The sequence below is a fragment of the Coregonus lavaretus genome (assembly GCF_964263955.1).
Source record: "Coregonus lavaretus genome assembly, chromosome: 27".
NCBI classification, from domain to species: Eukaryota; Metazoa; Chordata; class Actinopteri; order Salmoniformes; family Salmonidae; genus Coregonus; species Coregonus lavaretus.
In genome coordinates this window covers 39,335,512-39,354,598 of record NC_140014.1, presented here as the reverse complement: position 1 = coordinate 39,354,598, position 19,087 = coordinate 39,335,512, and the positions used below count along the sequence as shown (strand labels likewise).

The 19,087-nt window shown below is 46.2% G+C and overlaps 1 protein-coding gene and 1 pseudogene across 2 annotated transcripts in view; one reads left to right on the top strand and one right to left on the bottom strand.

The window, feature by feature from the left end:
• Positions 1-2,399: 2,399 nt before the first annotated feature.
• LOC311103003 (thyrotropin receptor-like) lies at positions 2,400-5,910 on the top strand (the record flags this gene model as incomplete). Its single annotated transcript, XM_084144498.1, has 2 exons — positions 2,400-3,689; positions 4,065-5,910. The coding sequence occupies 2 exons, from the start codon at positions 2,400-2,402 to the stop codon at positions 4,368-4,370; spliced, it is 1,596 nt and encodes a 531-aa protein (XP_084000624.1). The 3' UTR covers positions 4,371-5,910.
• A 1,100-nt stretch (positions 5,911-7,010) lies between these two features.
• Positions 7,011-19,087, bottom strand: part of LOC311103002 (stonin-2-like) — a 33,397-nt pseudogene continuing 21,320 nt past the window's right edge. The window contains exons 6-10 of the transcript in view: positions 17,352-18,759; positions 16,770-17,102; positions 16,444-16,667; positions 14,190-14,392; positions 7,011-7,100 (exon numbers count right to left, since the gene is read on the bottom strand). The product of the transcript in view is annotated as a stonin-2-like (transcript). The remainder of the gene's footprint in view (positions 7,101-14,189; positions 14,393-16,443; positions 16,668-16,769; positions 17,103-17,351; positions 18,760-19,087) is intronic.

Genomic DNA, 19,087 nt, shown 5'->3' with positions numbered 1-19,087 from the left:
TATTATGTCTACCAGAACATGCTCTTCCAATCATTCTCACATTTTCTGCCTATTAACATCAGGATCACTTTATTGGTCAATTGCATACAAGGTCCAACCAACATTTTACTTCCGCTTTTAACCCAACCCCTCCGAAAGACACATAGACAGGTTTTTTTCAGAGGTGCGGGGGGGCTGCCACACTGGGCACCCAGGCAGCTTTTTTTTGTGGGGGGGGGGGGGTTACGTGCCTTGCTCAAGGGCACAATAGTAGACAATGACAGCTAGGATTTGATACCAGCAATTCCTCCGGTTGCCAGCTCATTTCCTGCCAGATTTGGTGGCTCGCCTCTCTAACCGCTAGGCTATGAATAGATCATATGAAACGAGTCTAGTGGATGCAACAACAGCAGCCTCATCTCGCTGTGATATTCTCAGATAGATTTAGAGCTTTCAAGAGGAAAAAATACTAAATAATTTTCGTATTTTCGTATTTTCTCTTGGTCACAGATGGACAAAATCACTTTGTGCTTAAAGCTGAAGTTGTAACAAGTCTGCTGGTTAGAAATTATATATGATTTTTTTCATATTTTCTGAATATTTGTACTATTTATTTGAGCTTGCATGCTCAAAAGTGAGTACACCTCAGCTATTTTAACCAGAACATTGAGTTCCAGACCTTTCTAAAACTATGCAGCATTACCAGTTATTGTTTATGGCCATCTCATGAAAAATAATTACTTTTGGGCATGTCTATTTAGGCGGAAATTTAGATTTACCCAAGATCCGATTTGGACCAAAGCCACCCACAGACCCCCCAAACCTCACACCAAGCCCACCCCAATGGCAAGTATACAGTATCAGTTCTCTATGTTTAACAAGTAGTATGAATCTGCGGCTTGGAGTATTGTTTATTCATACAATGTAATGCATTCACAGTGAATTTGGTAATGTTTTTTTCCCCCTGTTCAGAGAAATTAGCCATTGAAGTCACTTGCATTTTCCCGCATAAATTAATATGTACTTACCAGATTTTGCCCACTAGATGCCGCTGTTCCTGCTGCTATTGACACACCCTTTCATCAATTTTGTTGGTCTCTTGTGTTTATTAAAAGGACCCTTTGCAATTTGGGTAGAAAACCAATAGCTTTTGCTCATGATGAAAATAAATAGTGTAGTCATCCTTACAATTCAAGCCAGTCCTCCATGAAAGCAATTCAAACAAATACAAACTGTCCTTCTCTTAGGCTTAATCTGTGTCTAGGAAATGGCCCCTGTGTTTGTAGTTTATTCACTTCAAAAAAGGTCTGGATTAGTTTGACCATTCCTGGTGAACAAGCAAACCATTAGGCTACAGCAGTTCTAATGGTTTCAAAGTTATGGTCTCTGAGGGTCTTCAAATGGTTAAAGTCCCAAATGCTGTATAGAGTTTTGCTGCTGGTAATGGTATTGGGTTGGGTTTAATGGTAAATGTCACTAATCAAACAACATATAGAGATGTTTTGTAACCATTTTATTGAAAAACGTAAGACTGCTGTGAAATGGTTTATAATTGTATTATTTTATTAGGGTTCTCAAGATTTTAGTCACTAGCCCATTTCTCCATCACATTTTTGGGCTTGTAGCAAAAGTCTTCCTATGAGAATTGCACCATAGGGATAGCCCTCTGAGAGCTGCCATTTGTTGGACTATTCGAGAAGAGTTGGGTTAAAGCATTGTGTTGCTAAGAGAAGGACAAATTGAATTGCTTTCATGGAGGACTGACTTGTAAGGATGACCAGTCAATTTATTTTCATCATGAGCATAAGCTATTGGTTTTCTACCCAAAGTTGGAAAACAATGTGTGATCCATTTAATAAACACAAGAGACCAGCAAAATGGATGAAAGAGTGTGACTGTAACAGCAAGAACAGCGGCATCTAGTGGCCAAAACCGAGTACTTTCACACTAATTCATGGGGGGAAATGCAAGAAACTTCAATGGCTAATTTCTCTGAACAGAAAAAAAAATACATCACAAAATGTACTGAGAATAATAGTATGAATAAATAATACTCCAAGCCACAGCTTCATACTACTTGTCAAACATAGAGAACTGATACTGTATACTGACCTTTGGGGTGGGGTTTGGGGGGTCCATGGGTGGCTTTTGACCATGAATCGCTGTTAAGAAAAGGTTTGGTCCAAATCGGATGTTGGGTACCATATTGAATAAGCTTAATTTCTCAGAGTTCAAATAATATTTTAACAAAATAATGTTTCAGGAATGTTAATCTTATCTGTTTCTACCTACAGAAACGATTTCAGAACAATCTGAGATGATGGGTGTCGGAATCCTCCTTGTTGTGCTTTTTGAGGTGGAATGATTCTATACTCATTTAACTTATTAGCTTTGTGGTATGGGACCATGCTCATGTAGAAATGTCATCTTCTAGACACGTCGAGTCCGTCATTTGCAACCTGACCAGCTCTACCAGACGACAGCGATCAACTAGGCCCTCTGGAACCCCCTCTGAGGCCTACGAAGGGCGCGAGCCCTCCCCCCGAGACCGCCAGCACCTGCATCCCACCAGCAGCAGCCCCTCCCCCCGAGACCGCCAGCACCTGCATCCCACCAGCAGCAGCCCCTCCCCCCGAGACCGCCAGCACCCGCATCCCACCAGCAGCAGCCCCTCCCCCCGAGACCGCCAGCACCCGCATCCCACCAGCAGCAGCCCCTCCCCCCGAGACCCCCAGCACCTCCATCCCACCAGAAGCAGCCCCTACCCCTACGACTACCAGTACTACTACGATAACTACAGATGTCCCCCATCCGGCGAGTGCTTCAGCGACGGTCCCTACATAGTGTTCCCTACGGAGGACCCAGACGAAGGCTTCGACTACACCCTGTGTGACGACAACCAGGAGGACCAGGGGGTCCCCTGCACCCCTCTGCCCGATGCCTTCAACCCCTGTGAGGACGTGATGAGCCTGGGCTTCCTGCGGGTGTCTGTTTGGCTGGTTAGCTTGCTAGCCGTCCTGGCTAACCTCTTGGTCCTGTTCATCCTGCTGACCAGCCACTGCAAACTGACCATCACCCGCTTCCTCCTGTGCAACCTGGCCTTGGCAGATCTCTTAATGGGCGTGTACCTCCTGCTCATCGCATCTGTGGACCTCCACACGCGCTCCCAGTACCACCGCTACGCCATCGACTGGCAGACTGGTGCTGGCTGCCAACTGGCCGGGGTGCTCACAGTGTTCGCCAGCGAGCTGTCGGTCTACACGCTGACCGCCATTACTCTCCAGCGCTGGCACGCCATCACCTTCGCCATGAGGCCCGAGAGGAAAGTGCGACTACGCCACGTAGCGGTGCTAATGCTAGCCGGATGGCTGCTGTGCCTGGTGTTAGCTGTGCTACCCCTAGCTGGCGTTAGCAGCTACCAGAGGGTTAGCATCTGCTTGCCCATGGACACAGACTCGACCGCGGCCATGGTCTACGTGGTCACCCTGCTGATGCTGAACGTGCTCGCATTCGTGGTGGTGTGCGTGTGCTATGTACACATCTACTGCATGGTGCACAACCCGCAGCACCCGTCGAGCCGAGGGGACGCCAGCATGGCCAAACGCATGGCTGTGCTTATCTTCACTAATTTCCTGTGTCTGGCACCCATCTCCTTCTATGGCCTGTCCGCTGTGCTGCACCGCCCACTCATCACCGTCACCGACTCCAAGGTCCTCCACATCACTCTTTTCATCCATTTATTCATCCTTATCCAATTTCATCATCCATCCTCTCATCATCATCATCATCCATCCTCTCATCACTTTAATCATCCATCCTCTCATCATTTTAATCATCCATCCTCATCATTTTAATCATCCATCATCTTCATCCATCCTCTCATCAATAACATCCTCATCATTTTAATCATCCATCCTCATCTACATCCATCCTCATCATTTTAATCATCCATCCTCATCATTTTAATCATCATCCATCTTCATCCATCCTCTCATCATCACCATCCATCTTCATCATCAACTTAATAAATCTGCTCATCATCCTCATTTATTTACTCATCTTTTTAATCTGTCTACCCCTTCCAGGTGCTGCTGGTACTGTTTTACCCTTTGAACTCGTGTGCCAACCCCTTCCTGTACGGTATCCTGACGCGGGCCTTCCACGGGGACGTCCTGATTCTGCTGAGCCGTGTGGGGCTGTGTCAACCCCAGGCCCAGTTCTACCGAGGAGCACAGCCCGACATGGGCAAGAGGAGCCAAGGGGTCCCCTGTCCTGGAGCCTACATACCCCAGATCCTGGAGCTCCGCAGAGGCAGAGACCGTAAAGACACCAAGGAGCAGGTCATCAAACAAGCTGGACCCAACGTGTTGCCAAGCACCAGGGAGAATTAGAACCACAGCTGGGAGAGACTGGATTTAGTTGGTTCTCCAGTTGAATGGTGGTTCTCAAACCTTTCATTCAGACAAAACCATGTTTCTGCTCCCAATTAAGGGCTGGATTAAATCCGTATCGCGGAAGTATCACGGAAGATCTGATTTCAAATGTAAAGGTCATTTCCGTATGAGCAGACATATGCAGTGTTTATTGTGAATGCAGTCTCTCCGCAAACACGGGAACATTGCCTTTACATTTCAACGCGTATCTTTCCCAATACTTCGGTGATACAGACTGAATTGAGCCCTTGATCCATGATCTAAGCTTGACTGGTCATGATGACCAACCAGTTAGGAATTGTGGAATCAGTTTGGACATGGAATGTAAATGCGCCTTTTAATTTATATATTGCGTATGTTTTTTTTTATTCATGTTGTATATTGCATTTCTGAGTTGACTAGAATGAAACACACAGCTTGTTTGAGGAACATTACAGAGAACAAACCAAGAGGAGAAACTGAATATGCAAGAACAGCTAAAGGTGTGTAGTAGAGAACCAGCGTGGATCCTCGGACTGTCGGAGTGTGTTAGATTGTTTTACAGGGGCTTTACAGTTTTATTTTACAATGATCATGTTCAATATTGGCCACTATCGGGAGCCACCTTCAGAATACCCACATACATTTATAACTGTCACTTTTCTTGAGAAACATATTCTATTGTTATTTACAATAAAAGTGACTGCAAATGACACAATACATTATTTACCAAGCATCACTATTGGGCACAAAATAATGTAAAACAAAACTGCATATGCATTCAAAAAGTGTGTAGTCACAAGCTTGATGTAGTCATTGCGTGCTAGGAATATGGAATCAAATACTAAAAACTTTTGACTACTGTATTTATACGAGTATTTAGGGGTGTCAATGTTGACCTCTACCTTTTTGAGAAATGTATTACTTGTTAAACAAAATCTCTTTATCTGAGCAATTATATTAGTATAAAAATTTATATAATTTCCCCCTGCTTTTGAACATACAATATAGCTCAGTATTGGAATTATTTATTTTATTAATTAGTGCTCATCTTTATTAAGGGTGCAAATAATTTCAGACCCCACTAAATATTAATACAACACCCACTCCTCCAAACAACTGGTGGAGAGTTTAAAACCCCCCCCCTGAAAAAGCAATACTTAAAATAGATTTTTCCAGTTTGAAGTATCAACAGGTTCATCAAATATACTGTACCCCTTTTAGCAGTCTTGAGTTCCGCAGTTGTATCTGTGGAGAGGAACAGATCGTAACTTAGTGTTGCATGGGGGGGGGATTATTATTGGAACAATTTACAGAGCTCTCTGGAATTAGATGTTCTGGCCCCCCTTGGTCAGTACAGAGTAATGGTCAGAGACCTCTATGTTGATAAAGGTGTCTGTTTTTCTTAATACATTTTGAAATTGTGTATATTGTGTATGTTTGATGTATTTATGAAGGGCTGGTCTGTAAAAGAGACTTTAGTCTCAATAATAATAATGTAAAAAATAATAATAAAATGTACAGGTTGCAGCTAGTGAAATAAACAGTTGCCACGTACAAAACCGCATGGATCATTTCTCAGAACAAGAATAGACTGACGAGTTTCAGAAGAAAGTTATTTGTTTCTGGCCATTTTGAGACTGTAATCGAACCCACAATTGATGATGCTCCAGATACTCAACTAGTCTCAAGAAGGCTAGTTTTATTGCTTCTTTAAAAATCAGCACAACAGTTTTCAGCTGTGCTAACATAATTGCAAAAAGGGTTTTCTAATGATCAATTAGCCTTTAAAAATGATCAACTTGGATGAGCAGACACAACGTGCCATTGGAACACAGGACTGATGGTTGCTGATAATGGGCCTCTGTACGCCTATGTAGATATTCCATTTTTTTTTTAATAGCCATTTACAACATAAAAAAAGTTTACACTGTATTTCTGATCAATTTGATGTTATTTTAAATGGACAAAAAATTTGCTTTTCTATCGAAAACAAGGACATTTCATGGTGACCCCAAACTTTTGAACGGTAGTGTATGTTCTCATTAGCGTATTACAACTCTGTCTGCATCGTAGCGCTGGGACAATAAACCAAAAATGATCGAGAACATACCAAATCACTTATTGCAGGCATTTTGCTGATATCGTTCATTATGGGAAGTAACCTACACTAGAGAAATGTGAAGTTTGAAATGAAATACGTTTTCTAATATGGGTCAAGCCCATCCACTCACAATAACTTATATAAAACTAATAAGAAAAAAAAAGGACAAAACAAGAAGTCAGAACCCCAAATAGCCATTAATCTGCCGAGTTCCATCAATTTAGTAATATCCAGTCTAGGACCAGTCTTTATCCAGTTTACATCTAGACATATCCAGTCTATAACCAGATTATATCCAGTCTTCATCCAGTCTATATCCAATCTACGACCAAAGTCCTGTCTATATTCAGTCTAGATCGAGTCTATGTCAAGTCTACAACCATTGTACGTCCAGTCTAGACCCAGACGTCGGCCAACTCGTCCTTCAGTTCTTCAAAGTGCAAAAAGTGTATTTTGTCCCTCGTCCTGTGAAAAAGGGCAGTCATCAATCCTTCCCTGCCTCAGTCTGTGTGTGTTCACTGCTGTGCACATTCGCCAGGCTGGTCCTGGTCCAGTGTAGGGCTGCTTCTCTCTGAGAGGCAGTCGGTCTTCTGTTCTATGGGCACCTGGGGGGACAGGAGAGGGGACATGGTCAGAGAGGCATGGGGGGACATGGTCAGACAGACCTGGGGGGACATGGTCAGACAGACCTGGGGGGACAGGAGAGGGGACATGGTCAGACAGACCTGGGGGGACAGGAGAGGGGACATGGTCAGAGAGGCATGGGGGGACAGGAGAGGGGACATCGTCAGACAGACCTGGGGGGACAGGAGAGGGGACATGGTCAGAGAGGCATGGGGGGACAGGAGAGGGGACATGGTCAGACAGACCTGGGGGGACATGGTCAGACAGACCTGGGGGGACAGGAGAGGGGACATGGTCAGACAGACCTGGGGGGACAGGAGAGGGGACATGGTCAGAGAGGCATGGGGGGACAGGAGAGGGGACATCGTCAGACAGACCTGGGGGGACAGGAGAGGGGACATGGTCAGAGAGGCATGGGGGGACAGGAGAGGGGACATCGTCAGACAGACCTGGGGGGACAGGAGAGGGGACATGGTCAGAGAGGCATGGGGGGACAGGAGAGGGGACATGGTCAGAGAGGCCTGGGGGGGACATGGTCAGACAGACCTGGGGGGACAGGAGAGGGGACATGGTCAGACAGACCTGGGGGGACAGGAGAGGGGACATGGTCAGAGAGGCATGGGGGGACAGGAGAGGGGACATCGTAAGACAGACCTGGGGGGACAGGAGAGGGGACATAGCTGCAGGAAGTAGGGGTGCTGAGGGTGCTGCATCACCCCCTGAAAAATCGGAATAAAAAAAATTATGTTTAAAACAAAAATAATAACTATTATTCACAAAAGTAGTGCACTGGGCCTTTATTAAACCTGAATTAGCTGACCGACATAACCATTTAGCGCAGGCACCCCAACATCTTCCCGCGGCTATGTAAATACACCTATTTCACTTTTGCATGTCAAAAACCGAATGACCACCACTGCATATGCTGCCACTGTTAGGAACAGATTAGATTATACCATTTAGAACGAGCAGCCAGCTCACAAACGGACGAGTGCACCAGGGAGAACGGAACACGCATGCAGATGCAATAAGTGAAAACACTTGATCTAACTGGGGATAGCTAGCTAACAAAGTCACAAAGCATGAAGCTCTAGCCAGGTAACTTTCATTCTGAAATAACTTCATATTTCCGAGTTACTCAGATATTAGTTTAAAAATACTTGAATTTGTCATGGGACCTAACTAGTATGCTACTTGCTAGATCTCATCAAAAGGTAGATAACTGGTTAATTTGACTCAAACAAATTGACCATACTACTACTCAACGTTTCTCAAAATTACTGTAGCTGGCTAATTAATTTGATCATGCTTTGTGATCCACCTGGTTTTATGTAGTTTTACTCCACACAACATGTCGCCCTGTCACCGGTAGAACCTGATGAATAACATGGAGGAAACAAAATTGGCTTTGCTTTCTGTCCTATCCAAGCAATGTTCACATGGCCCATGCGCCCACGGAGGAGGAGCTGCTGCTGGATGTCACTGAGGGGCAGAGTAGCAAGTAGATGAAAAGCTTGTTTTGAACAATATATTTTAGAAACAGGAAAATTTACACATTTACCACGCTTTTATGAGCATTTAAAAAACATAATCCATGAATTATATATATATATTTGTTTAAAAAAAATAAAAACAACCTAATGGGTGGCCACCGCTGGACAGGGGGGACAACATGGTCAGAAAGGCAAAGACAAGGACACCTACTGCTCAGAATTACTAAAGGTGATCTCTAAAGTCTACAGATCTGTTGTGGAGTCTGAAACCAAGAACGTCAATGAGAGAGATACTGACTACTGATCGTCTTTGGCCACAAGGTGGAGATCGTAGCCCATACTGTGAGATGGATCAGTCATAGGATAGATAAGTTATAGTCTACACTCCCACACACAACAATGGATCCACCTATGTGCCTTTACCTACTATCCATCTCTGTTTAGGGAAAAGAGACGTCGGGTAGTAGAGGGAGGAAAGTCTAAGCAGAGGTTAGTGTTGTTGTTCGTAATCAATCACATTTATTTATAAAGCCCTTTTTACATCAGCAGATGTTTCTGTATAGCACTTTGTGACATACAGAAACTCAGCCTAAAACCCCAAAACAGCAAGCAATGCAGATGTAGAAGCACGGTGGCTAGGAAAAACTCCCTAAAAAGGCAGGAACCTAGAGAGGAACCAGGCTCTGAGGGGTGGCCAGTCCTCTTCTGGCTGTGCCAGGTGGAGATTATAAGAGTACATGGCCGTTTAAGGCCAGATTGTTCTTCAAGATGATCAAGCGTTCATAGACGACCAGCAGGGTCAAATAATAATCACAGTGGTTGTAGAGGGTGCAACAGGTCAGTACCTCAGGACTAAATGTCAGTTGGCTTTTCATAGCCGAGCATTCAGAGGTCGAGACAGCAGGTGAGGTAGAGAGAGAGAGTGCCGAAAACAGCAGGTCCGGGACAGAGTAGCATGTCCGGTGAACAGGTCAGGGTTCCCTAGCCGCAGGCAGAACAGTTTAAACTGGTGCAGCAGCATGACCAGGTGGACTGGGGACAGCCAGGAGTCATCAGGTCAGGTAGTCCTGATCTTAGGGCTCAGGTCCTCCAGGAGGGGAGGGAGAGAGCGAGAATTAGAGGGAGCATATTTAAATTCACACAGAAAACCAGATAAGACAGGAGAATTACACCAGATATAACAGACTGACCCTAGCCCCCCGGCACATAGACTATTGCAACATAGATACTGGAGACTGAGACAGGGGTGGGTCGGGGGACAGTGGCCCTGTCCGACGATACCCCCGGACAGGGCCAACCAGGCAGGATATAACCCCACCCACTTTGCCAAAGCACAGCCCCCACACCACTAGAGGGATATCAACATACCACCAACTTACTACCCTGAGACAAGGCTGAGTATAGCCCACAAAGATCTCCACCGCACAAGCCCGAGGGGGCGCAAAACCGGACAGGAAGAACATGTCTGTGACTCAACTCACTCATGTGACGCACCCCTCCTAGGGACAGCATGAAAGAGTACTAGTAATCCAGTGACTCAGTCCCCGTAATAGCGTCAGAGGCAGAGAATCCCAGTGGAGAGAGGGGAGCCGGCCAGGAAGAGACAGCAAGGGTGGTTCGTCGCCCCAGTGCCTTGCCGTTCACCTTCGCACCCCTGGGCCAGACTACACTCAATCATAGGACCTACTGAAGAGATGAGTCTTCAGTAAAGACTTGAAGGTCGAGACCGAGTCTGCGTCTCTCACATGGATAGGCAGACCCTTCCATAAAAATCAAGCTCTATAGGAGAAAGCCCTGCCTCCAGCTGTTTGCTTAGAAATTCTTGGGACAATAAGGAGGCCTGCGTCTTGTGACCGTAGTGTACGTGTAGGTACAGTGGGGAGAACAAGTATTTGATACACTGCCGATTTTGCCGGTTTTCCTACTTATAAAGCATGTAGAGGTCTGTAATTTTTATCATAGGTACACTTCAACTGTGAGAGACGGAATCTAAAACAAAAATCCAGAAAATCACATTGTATGATTTTTAAGTAATTAATTTGCATTTTATTGCATGACATAAGTATTTGATCACCTACCAACCAGTAAGAATTCCGGCTCTCACAGACCTGTTAGTTTTTCTTTAAGAAGCCCTCCTGTTCTCCACTCATTACCTGTATTAACTGCACCTGTTTGAACTCGTTACCTGTATAAAAGACACCTGTCTACACACTCAATCAAACAGACTCCAACCTCTCCACAATGGCCAAGACCAGAGAGCTGTGTAAGGACATCAGGGATAAAATTGTAGACCTGCACAAGGCTGGGATGGGCTACAGGACAACAGGCAAGCAGCTTGGTGAGAAGGCAACAACTGTTGGCGCAATTATTAGAAAATGGAAGAAGTTCAAGATGACGGTCAATCACCCTCGGTCTGGGGCTCCATGCAAGATCTCACCTCGTGGGGCATCAATGATCATGAGGAAGGTGAGAGATCAGCCCAGAACTACACGGCAGGACCTGGTCAATGACCAGAAGAGAGCTGGGACCACAGTCTCAAAGAAAACCATTAGTAACACACTACGCCGTCATGGTTTAAAATCCTGCAGCGCACGCAAGGTCCCCCTGCTCAAGCAAGCGCATGTCCAGGCCCATCTGAAGTTTGCCAATGACCATCTGGATGATCCAGAGGAGGAATGGGAGAAGGTCATGTGGTCTGATGAGACAAAAATAGCTTTTTGGTCTAAACTCCACTCGCCGTGTTTGGAGGAAGAAGAAGGATGAGTACAACCCCAAGAACACCATCCCAACCGTGAAGCATGGAGGTGGAAACATCATTCTTTGGGGATGCTTTTCTGCAAAGGGGACAGGACGACTGCACCGTATTGAAGGGAGGATGGATGGGGCCATGTATCGCGAGATCTTGGCCAACAACCTCCTTCCCTCAGTAAGAGCATTGAAGATGGGTCGTGGCTGGGTCTTCCAGCATGACAACGACCCAAAACACACAGCCAGGGCAACTAAGGAGTGGCTCCGTAAGAAGCATCTCAAGGTCCTGGAGTGGCCTAGCCAGTCTCCAGACCTGAACCCAATAGAAAATCTTTGGAGGGAGCTGAAAGTCCGTATTGCCCAGCGACAGCCCCGAAACCTGAAGGATCTGGAGAAGGTCTGTATGGAGGAGTGGGCCAAAATCCCTGCTGCAGTGTGTGCAAACCTGGTCAAGACCTACAGGAAACGTATGATCTCTGTAATTGCAAACAAAGGTTTCTGTACCAAATATTAAGTTCTGCTTTTCTGATGTATCAAATACTTATGTCATGCAATAAAATGCACATTAATTCATTTTAAAATCATACAATGTGATTTTCTGGATTTTTGTTTTAGATTCCGTCTCTCACAGTTGAAGTGTACCTATGATAAAAATTACAGACCTCTACATGCTTTGTAAGTAGGAAAACCTGCAAAATCGGCAGTGTATCAAATACTTGTTCTCCCCACTGTATGTACGGCAGGACCAAATCTGAGTTAAGTAGGAGCAAGCCCATGTAGGTTAGCAGTAAAACCTTGAAATCAGCCCTAGCCTTAACAGGAAGCCAGTGTAGAAAGGCTAGCACTGGAGTAATATGATCACATTTTTTGGTTCTAGTCAGGATTCTAGCAGCCGTGTTTAGCACTAACTGAAGTGTATTTAGTGCTTTATCCGGGTAGCCGGAGAGTAGAGCATTGCAGTAGTCTAATCTAGAAGTGACAAAAGCATGGATGAGCGTTTCTGCATCATTTTTTTACAAAATATTTCTGATTTTTGCAATGACACAAAGATGGAAAAAAGCTGTCCTTGAAATATTCTTGATATGTTCGTCAAAAGAGAGATCAGGGTCCAGAGTAACGCCGAGGTCCTTCAGTTTTATTTGAGATGACTGTACAGCCATCAAGATTAATTGTCAGATCCAACAGCAGATCTCTTTGTTGCTTGGGACCTAGAACAAGCATCTCTGTTTTGTCCGAGTTTAAAAGTAAAACATTTGCCTCCATCCACTTCCTTATGTCTGAAACACATGCTTCCAGGGTAGGCAATTTTGAGGCTTCACCATGTTTCATCGAAATGTACAGCTGTCGTCCGCATAGCAGTGAAAGTTGACATTGTGTTTCCGAATGACATCACCAAGAAGTAGAATATATAGTGAAAACAATAGTGGTCCTAAAACAGAACCTTGAGGAACGGCAATTGATTTGTCAGAGGACAAACCATCCACAGAGACGAACTGATATCTTTCCGACAGATAAGATCTAAACCAGGCAAGAACTTGTCCGTGTAGACCAATTAGTGTTTCTAATCGCTCCAAAAGGATGTGGTGATCGATGGTGTCAAAAGCTGCACTAAGGTCTAAGAGCACAAGGATAGATGCAGAGCCTTGGTCTGACGCCATTAAAAGGTTATTTACCACCTTCACGAGTGCAGTCTCAGTGCTATGATGGGGTCTAAAACCAGACTGAAGCACTTCATATACATTATTTGTCTTCAGGAAGGCAGTGAGTTGCTGCGTAACAGCTTTCTCTAAAATGTTTGAGAGGAATGGGAGATCCGATATAGGCCGATACTTTTTTTACATTTTCTGGGTCACGGTTTGGCTTTTTCAGGAGAGGCTTTATTACTGCCACTTTTAGTGAGTTTGGTACACATCCGGTGGATAGGGAGCAATTTATTATGTTCAACATAGGAGGGCCAAGCACAGGAAGTAGCTCTTTCAGTAGTTTAGTTGGAATAGGGTCCAGTATGCAGCTGGAAGGTTTAGAGGCCATTACTATTTTTATGAACGTGTCTAGACATATAGGATTAAAAAACCTGAGTGTCTCCATTGATCCTAGGTCCTGTCAGTTCTGTGCAGACTCAGGACAACTGAGCTTTGGAGAAATACGCAGATTCAAAGTGGAGTCCGTAATTTGCTTTCTAATGATCACAATCTTTTCATCGAAGAAGATCATGAATTTATAATAACAAGGTTATCCTACTGTAACCTATTGTACTGTAGGGCTTTCTTACTGTACTGTTTGTGTTGCCTGGGACGCCATCCACATCAGTCTCAGAGTAGGAGTGCTGATGTAGGATCAGATTTTAGATCATGATGATTATGATGAAATGGACAGATCCTGGATTAGCAGTTCTACTGAGATGCTTTGTGGACCTGGTTAACTGTTGCGGTGTTTGTGGTGATCTGCAGCGACTGTGCTGACTACTGTGTTAGCATCTGTTAGTCAGTGGGAGGCAGAGGGGGTTGCTTATCATGTCTTATGACCGACTTATACACACACACACAGAGAGAGACAGAAACAGCTCCAGCAGCCGAGCTAGAAGGTTACTGAGGACACCCAGCGTGTGTGTTTGTTTGTTTGTTTGTTTGTTTGTTTGTTTGTGTCATTTTACCACGTCAGCCCATTCACAAAAGGCCAGAACAGACCACCCCCCCCACCTAACCCTTCCACCTCCCTGCTCCTCCTCCCTCCCCCTGCTCTCACATAGACCTAGATGGCAGGATAAAAAAACATCCTACAAAGAGAAGGGAGAGCGGTCACACACAGACACACACCCTGGTCCTTTACCTGGTAGGAGTAGTGTGACTTGTAGTTGACCCACTTCTTGACGTCGGTCCTGTCCTCTACAGAGAGGGAGCGGACGGTGGCTTTGGAGGCGGCGGCGGCAGGCATGTCAAACTCTACCTCTAGGTGGCTCTGCAGCGAGGCTGGTACCTCTCGGTCCGAACCCAGCTCCAGACGACAGAAGAAGGTGTGGGGGTGACCCAACGCTGCCAGGAGAAGACACGCATATATTAACTCACACATCAACACACACGTACGCAAACACAAACATTCAACAACGGCGATAACTTAGGGTTGAGTATGATTGTCCTGCTGGTTCATACACACACACACACACACACACACACACACACACACACACACACACACACACACACACACACAAACACACACACACACAGAGAGAAGAAAGCAGGGGGAGCAAACCCTTGCCCTTACCCCTAAACGCCTGTGTATACCTGAAAGCATTGGACAGAACAAGAACAACAGAACACAGGGAACGGGCAACCCAGAGGGGTCAAAACAGGAAGTGCCATGGGTGACATCAGTATGTCAGGGGTCAGAAATAGAGGTCAGAAAGGATATCCTCTGTTCTACACACTGTCTTTGGAGAAGAGGACTGTAGCAGTGAAATGTTAACCATCACACCACCACGGAGAAGAGGACTGTAACAGTGAAATGTTAACCATCACAGCACCATGGAGAAGAGGACTGTAACAGTGAAATGTTAACCATCACAGCACCATGGAGAAGAGGACTGTAACAGTGAAATGTTAACCATCACAGCACCATGGAGAAGAGGACTGTAACAGTGAAATGTTAACCATCACAGCACCATGGAGAAGAGGACTGTAACAGTGAAATGTTAACCATCACAGCACCATGGAGAAGAGGACTGTAACAGTGAAATGTTAACCATCACAGCACCATGGAGAAGAGGACTGTAACAGTGAAATGTTAACCATCACAGCACCATGGAGAAGAGGACTGTAACAGTGAAATGTTAACCATCACAGCACCATGGAGAAGAGGACTGTAACAGTGAAATGTTAACCATCACAGCACCATGGAGAAGAGGACTGTAACAGTGAAATGTTAACCATCACAGCACCATGGAGAAGAGGACTGTAACAGTGAAATGTTAACCATCACACCACCATGGAGAAGAGGACTGTAACAGTGAAATGTTAACCATCACAGCACCATGGAGAAGAGGACTGTAACAGTGAAATGTTAACCATCACAGCACCATGGAGAAGAGGACTGTAACAGTGAAATGTTAACCATCACAGCACCATGGAGAAGAGGACTGTAACAGTGAAATGTTAACCATCACAGCACCATGGAGAAGAGGACTGTAACAGTGAAATGTTAACCATCACAGCACCATGGAGAAGAGGACTGTAACAGTGAAATGTTAACCATCACAGCACCATGGAGAAGAGGACTGTAACAGTGAAATGTTAACCATCACAGCACCATGGAGAAGAGGACTGTAACAGTGAAATGTTAACCATCACAGCACCATGGAGAAGAGGACTGTAACAGTGAAATGTTAACCATCACAGCACCATGGAGAAGAGGACTGTAACAGTGAAATGTTAACCATCACAGCACCATGGAGAAGAGGACTGTAACAGTGAAATGTTAACCATCACAGCACCATGGAGAAGAGGACTGTAACAGTGAAATGTTAACCATCACACCACCACGGAGAAGAGGACTGTAACAGTGAAATGTTAACCATCACAGCACCATGGAGAAGAGGACTGTAACAGTGAAATGTTAACCATCACAGCACCATGGAGAAGAGGACTGTAACAGTGAAATGTTAACCATCACACCACCATGTTTCTCTCATTATTGGTGCAGGGAATTACAGCCCTCAGGATTGACATCGTGTGGACTAAGAGAATGATAGAATGGCTGAGCATGGAGAAAGAGAACACAAAGAGAAGTAGGAGAGAGACAAAGACAGGCCCAGTTGAGTAGAGGGGATGGAGAGAGAGAAAGACAGGCTTGGCCCAGTTGAGTAGAGATGGGGAGGACGGAGAGAGGGGAAAGTGGAAGAAAAGTGAGAGAGGCTGAGGGTAGACAGGAGAGAAAGAAGAAAGGGGGAGAGAAGGAGGGAAGAGAAATACTGTGGGTTTACTATAAAAGCCTGTGGGCTAACAATAGCTGAGTAATATTGTATTTATACAGTAATAACGAAATAGTTATCTGAGTACGACCCAGCAATAACGTCCCCTCTCCTTACCAGAGTTCTTGTCAGGCAGGCGGCTGAGCTTCCACACCACTGCTTTAAAGGCCTGTTCAAACTTGGCCGAGCCCAGGGTTACCCTCATCACCGGCTCTGACCCGGAAGTACTCGCCGTGCCGAAGCTGCCGCCCTTGTTGAAGCTGGCCTTCAGGTGACCTCTCCCCCAACACCCCATCCCGACGGAAGTTCTTGGCCCAGATCTCAGGGATGGAGTAGCGGATCTAGGGATATGCACGATAAGTCAATGTTAGCAAGTTATTGAGGGAAGTGAGGTTCAATAATACAACTGTTTGAGGCACGATATTCCATCATCATCATCTTACCGTCACATTCTCACACGGAATGAGGTTCAACATGTCCCGATTGGACGAGAAGCCCTGTGACATCAGCAGCCAGGACTGCAGGGTGACCTCGGCGCCGCGGACAGAGGTGATGGTGCGCAGCGAGAAGGGGAGGGTCTTCTCGGCGAAAGCCGTGCGGAAGGCGAACAGCTGAAAGCGGCGGCAGGGCGGTGGTGTGAAGACGATTTGGCGTGACGACAGGAACTCTAGTTTGTCTGCGTGTTGGTCGTGAAGCTGACAGTCCCGCAGGCGGATCCAGCGAGTGGTGGTGTTGGGGATGATGTCGTGTCTAGAGACCACCTCCTTACCTTTGACCTGGACGAAAAACATAGGGAGAGGCTTTAATACATTCATGTTTTGTTTACAAAATATAATTTTTACAATTGACACCTAGTCTGAATGAGTGCCTGAATAAGCAGACCATATTCTGATGTGTACACATCTCGCCACCCAAATTCACTATTTGAGCCCGGCCCCTACAGAAAACTCTTTCCCTCTCGCTCACACCTTTGAGCTAACTAGCATGAACCACCCTCCCCTCCCCTCCCCCTCTCCCTGTCGTACCTGGACATCGTTGAGTCCAAGGCGGCAGCCCGCAGACCCGGAAAGGAACGCCAGCACGTGCACACGCGTCACCAGCAGCTGCTTCAGAATCCTCCCATCTCCCGTGGCGACCGTCCCGTAGAACTCGTCCCTCACCTCCACCTGCTCCTCAGTCAACCCCACCCCTACTGGCAACCCCATCGGCCCTGGCAACGCACCGCCAGTCACCACCGGCAACCGCCTCAGCACCTCCAACAGCGCGTGGCGAAAACTCCGGTAGTCATGGTAACAGGTGGTGCCCAGCTTCACCAGCTGCTCGCAGATTGGCTGGTGTGTGACGGGCGACTTTGGCTGGATTCGCCTCTTCTCGGGGTATTGGACCAGTTCCACACTGAGGGTGTGGACGCGGCCGGCTTCATTGTAGTTCTGCAGGCGGTGTTCGGACGCCTCGTGACAAGGGTCAAGTTTTAGCGTCCTGAAGGTTTTTTGTCCAGACTTTTCTCGTAGAACATCTGGAGCACGCCGTCGTCAGACAGACGCACGTCCCCAGTGGCGTGACGACATGATGTTCTTCTTCTCTGGTATACGGAGCAACATGGCCCAGCCCTCCTGGGGGGGGTCATGTGATCTGGGAGGTAGGGGACACTCTCAACCTCTTCTTTCATCCCATCTTCCTCTGCCTCCTCCACTGAGTCATCAGGCAGAGTGGGGCTGCCTGGATCATCTGGGTCTGAGATCTGGAGGTTTCTCAGCTTATCCAGGTCTCGTCTGTCTAAGGTAGGTGTGACATGGCTGATCGTCTCTCCTCCTCCTCGCTCAAACTCAGGGTAGAAGAGGAGAACGGTGTCTTGTTTGGCCTCTTGGCTGTGGGAGCTGTGGGACTGGACGAAAGGAGAGCTAAAGGAGAAGGCACAGGGAGGGCTCTCCCGGTGGTGGGTGGAGCCGTTACTCTGGGTCGTCTGTGATGCCACTTTCTGTTTACTATCGAAGTAGGAAGTAAAGGGGTTGATGGGAGACGGCTGGATGTTGTTGAACTCTTCACACAGGAAAGGATTATTCTTGGTGTAGTGTGTAGTGCTGCCGGAGAGTAGAGGAGCGGTTCTTGGGTCGGTCAGCAGGGTTCTAGGTGGGTTTCTGTCTGGCGTCAGGTGCCGGCTGTTCTGGGTTTGGTTCCAAAGTAGGGGAGGAGAACCAATCAGGTTACTGTTGGTGTCCTGGTAGTGGCTGAGGTTGTCCAATCGGACGTGCGAGGGCCGCTCCAGGCAGTGGAGACGGGGCTGCTTGTTCTCCTGGTCATCGTCGAAGATTACCCAGGAAGTGAAGCATCCGGTAGAGGGGGTTTCTGATTTGCTGCTGGGGAGTTTGGTGTTGGAGGTCCAGCTGACTGAATCCATCTCTATACCTTCATCCTCTGGGAACACTGACGAATCTACACAGACATTTTAATGATATAAAAACTAATTACATTATAAAACCATATAATATGAACAATATACCTAGTATGGAACCATTTCTTGAAACTGAGTGAGACCAAAAATATCAGAGAATATCTAGTTAAAAAGTTAGACCTCTTTATTGACTACCTCATCTCCGTACCCCACACATACAATTATCTGTAATATCCCTCAATCGAGCAGTGAATTTCAAACACAGATTCAACCACAAAGACCAGGGAGGTTTTCCAATGCCTCTCAAAGGCCACCTATTGGTAGATGGATAATAATGAAAAAAAGCAGACATTAAATATCCCTTTGAGC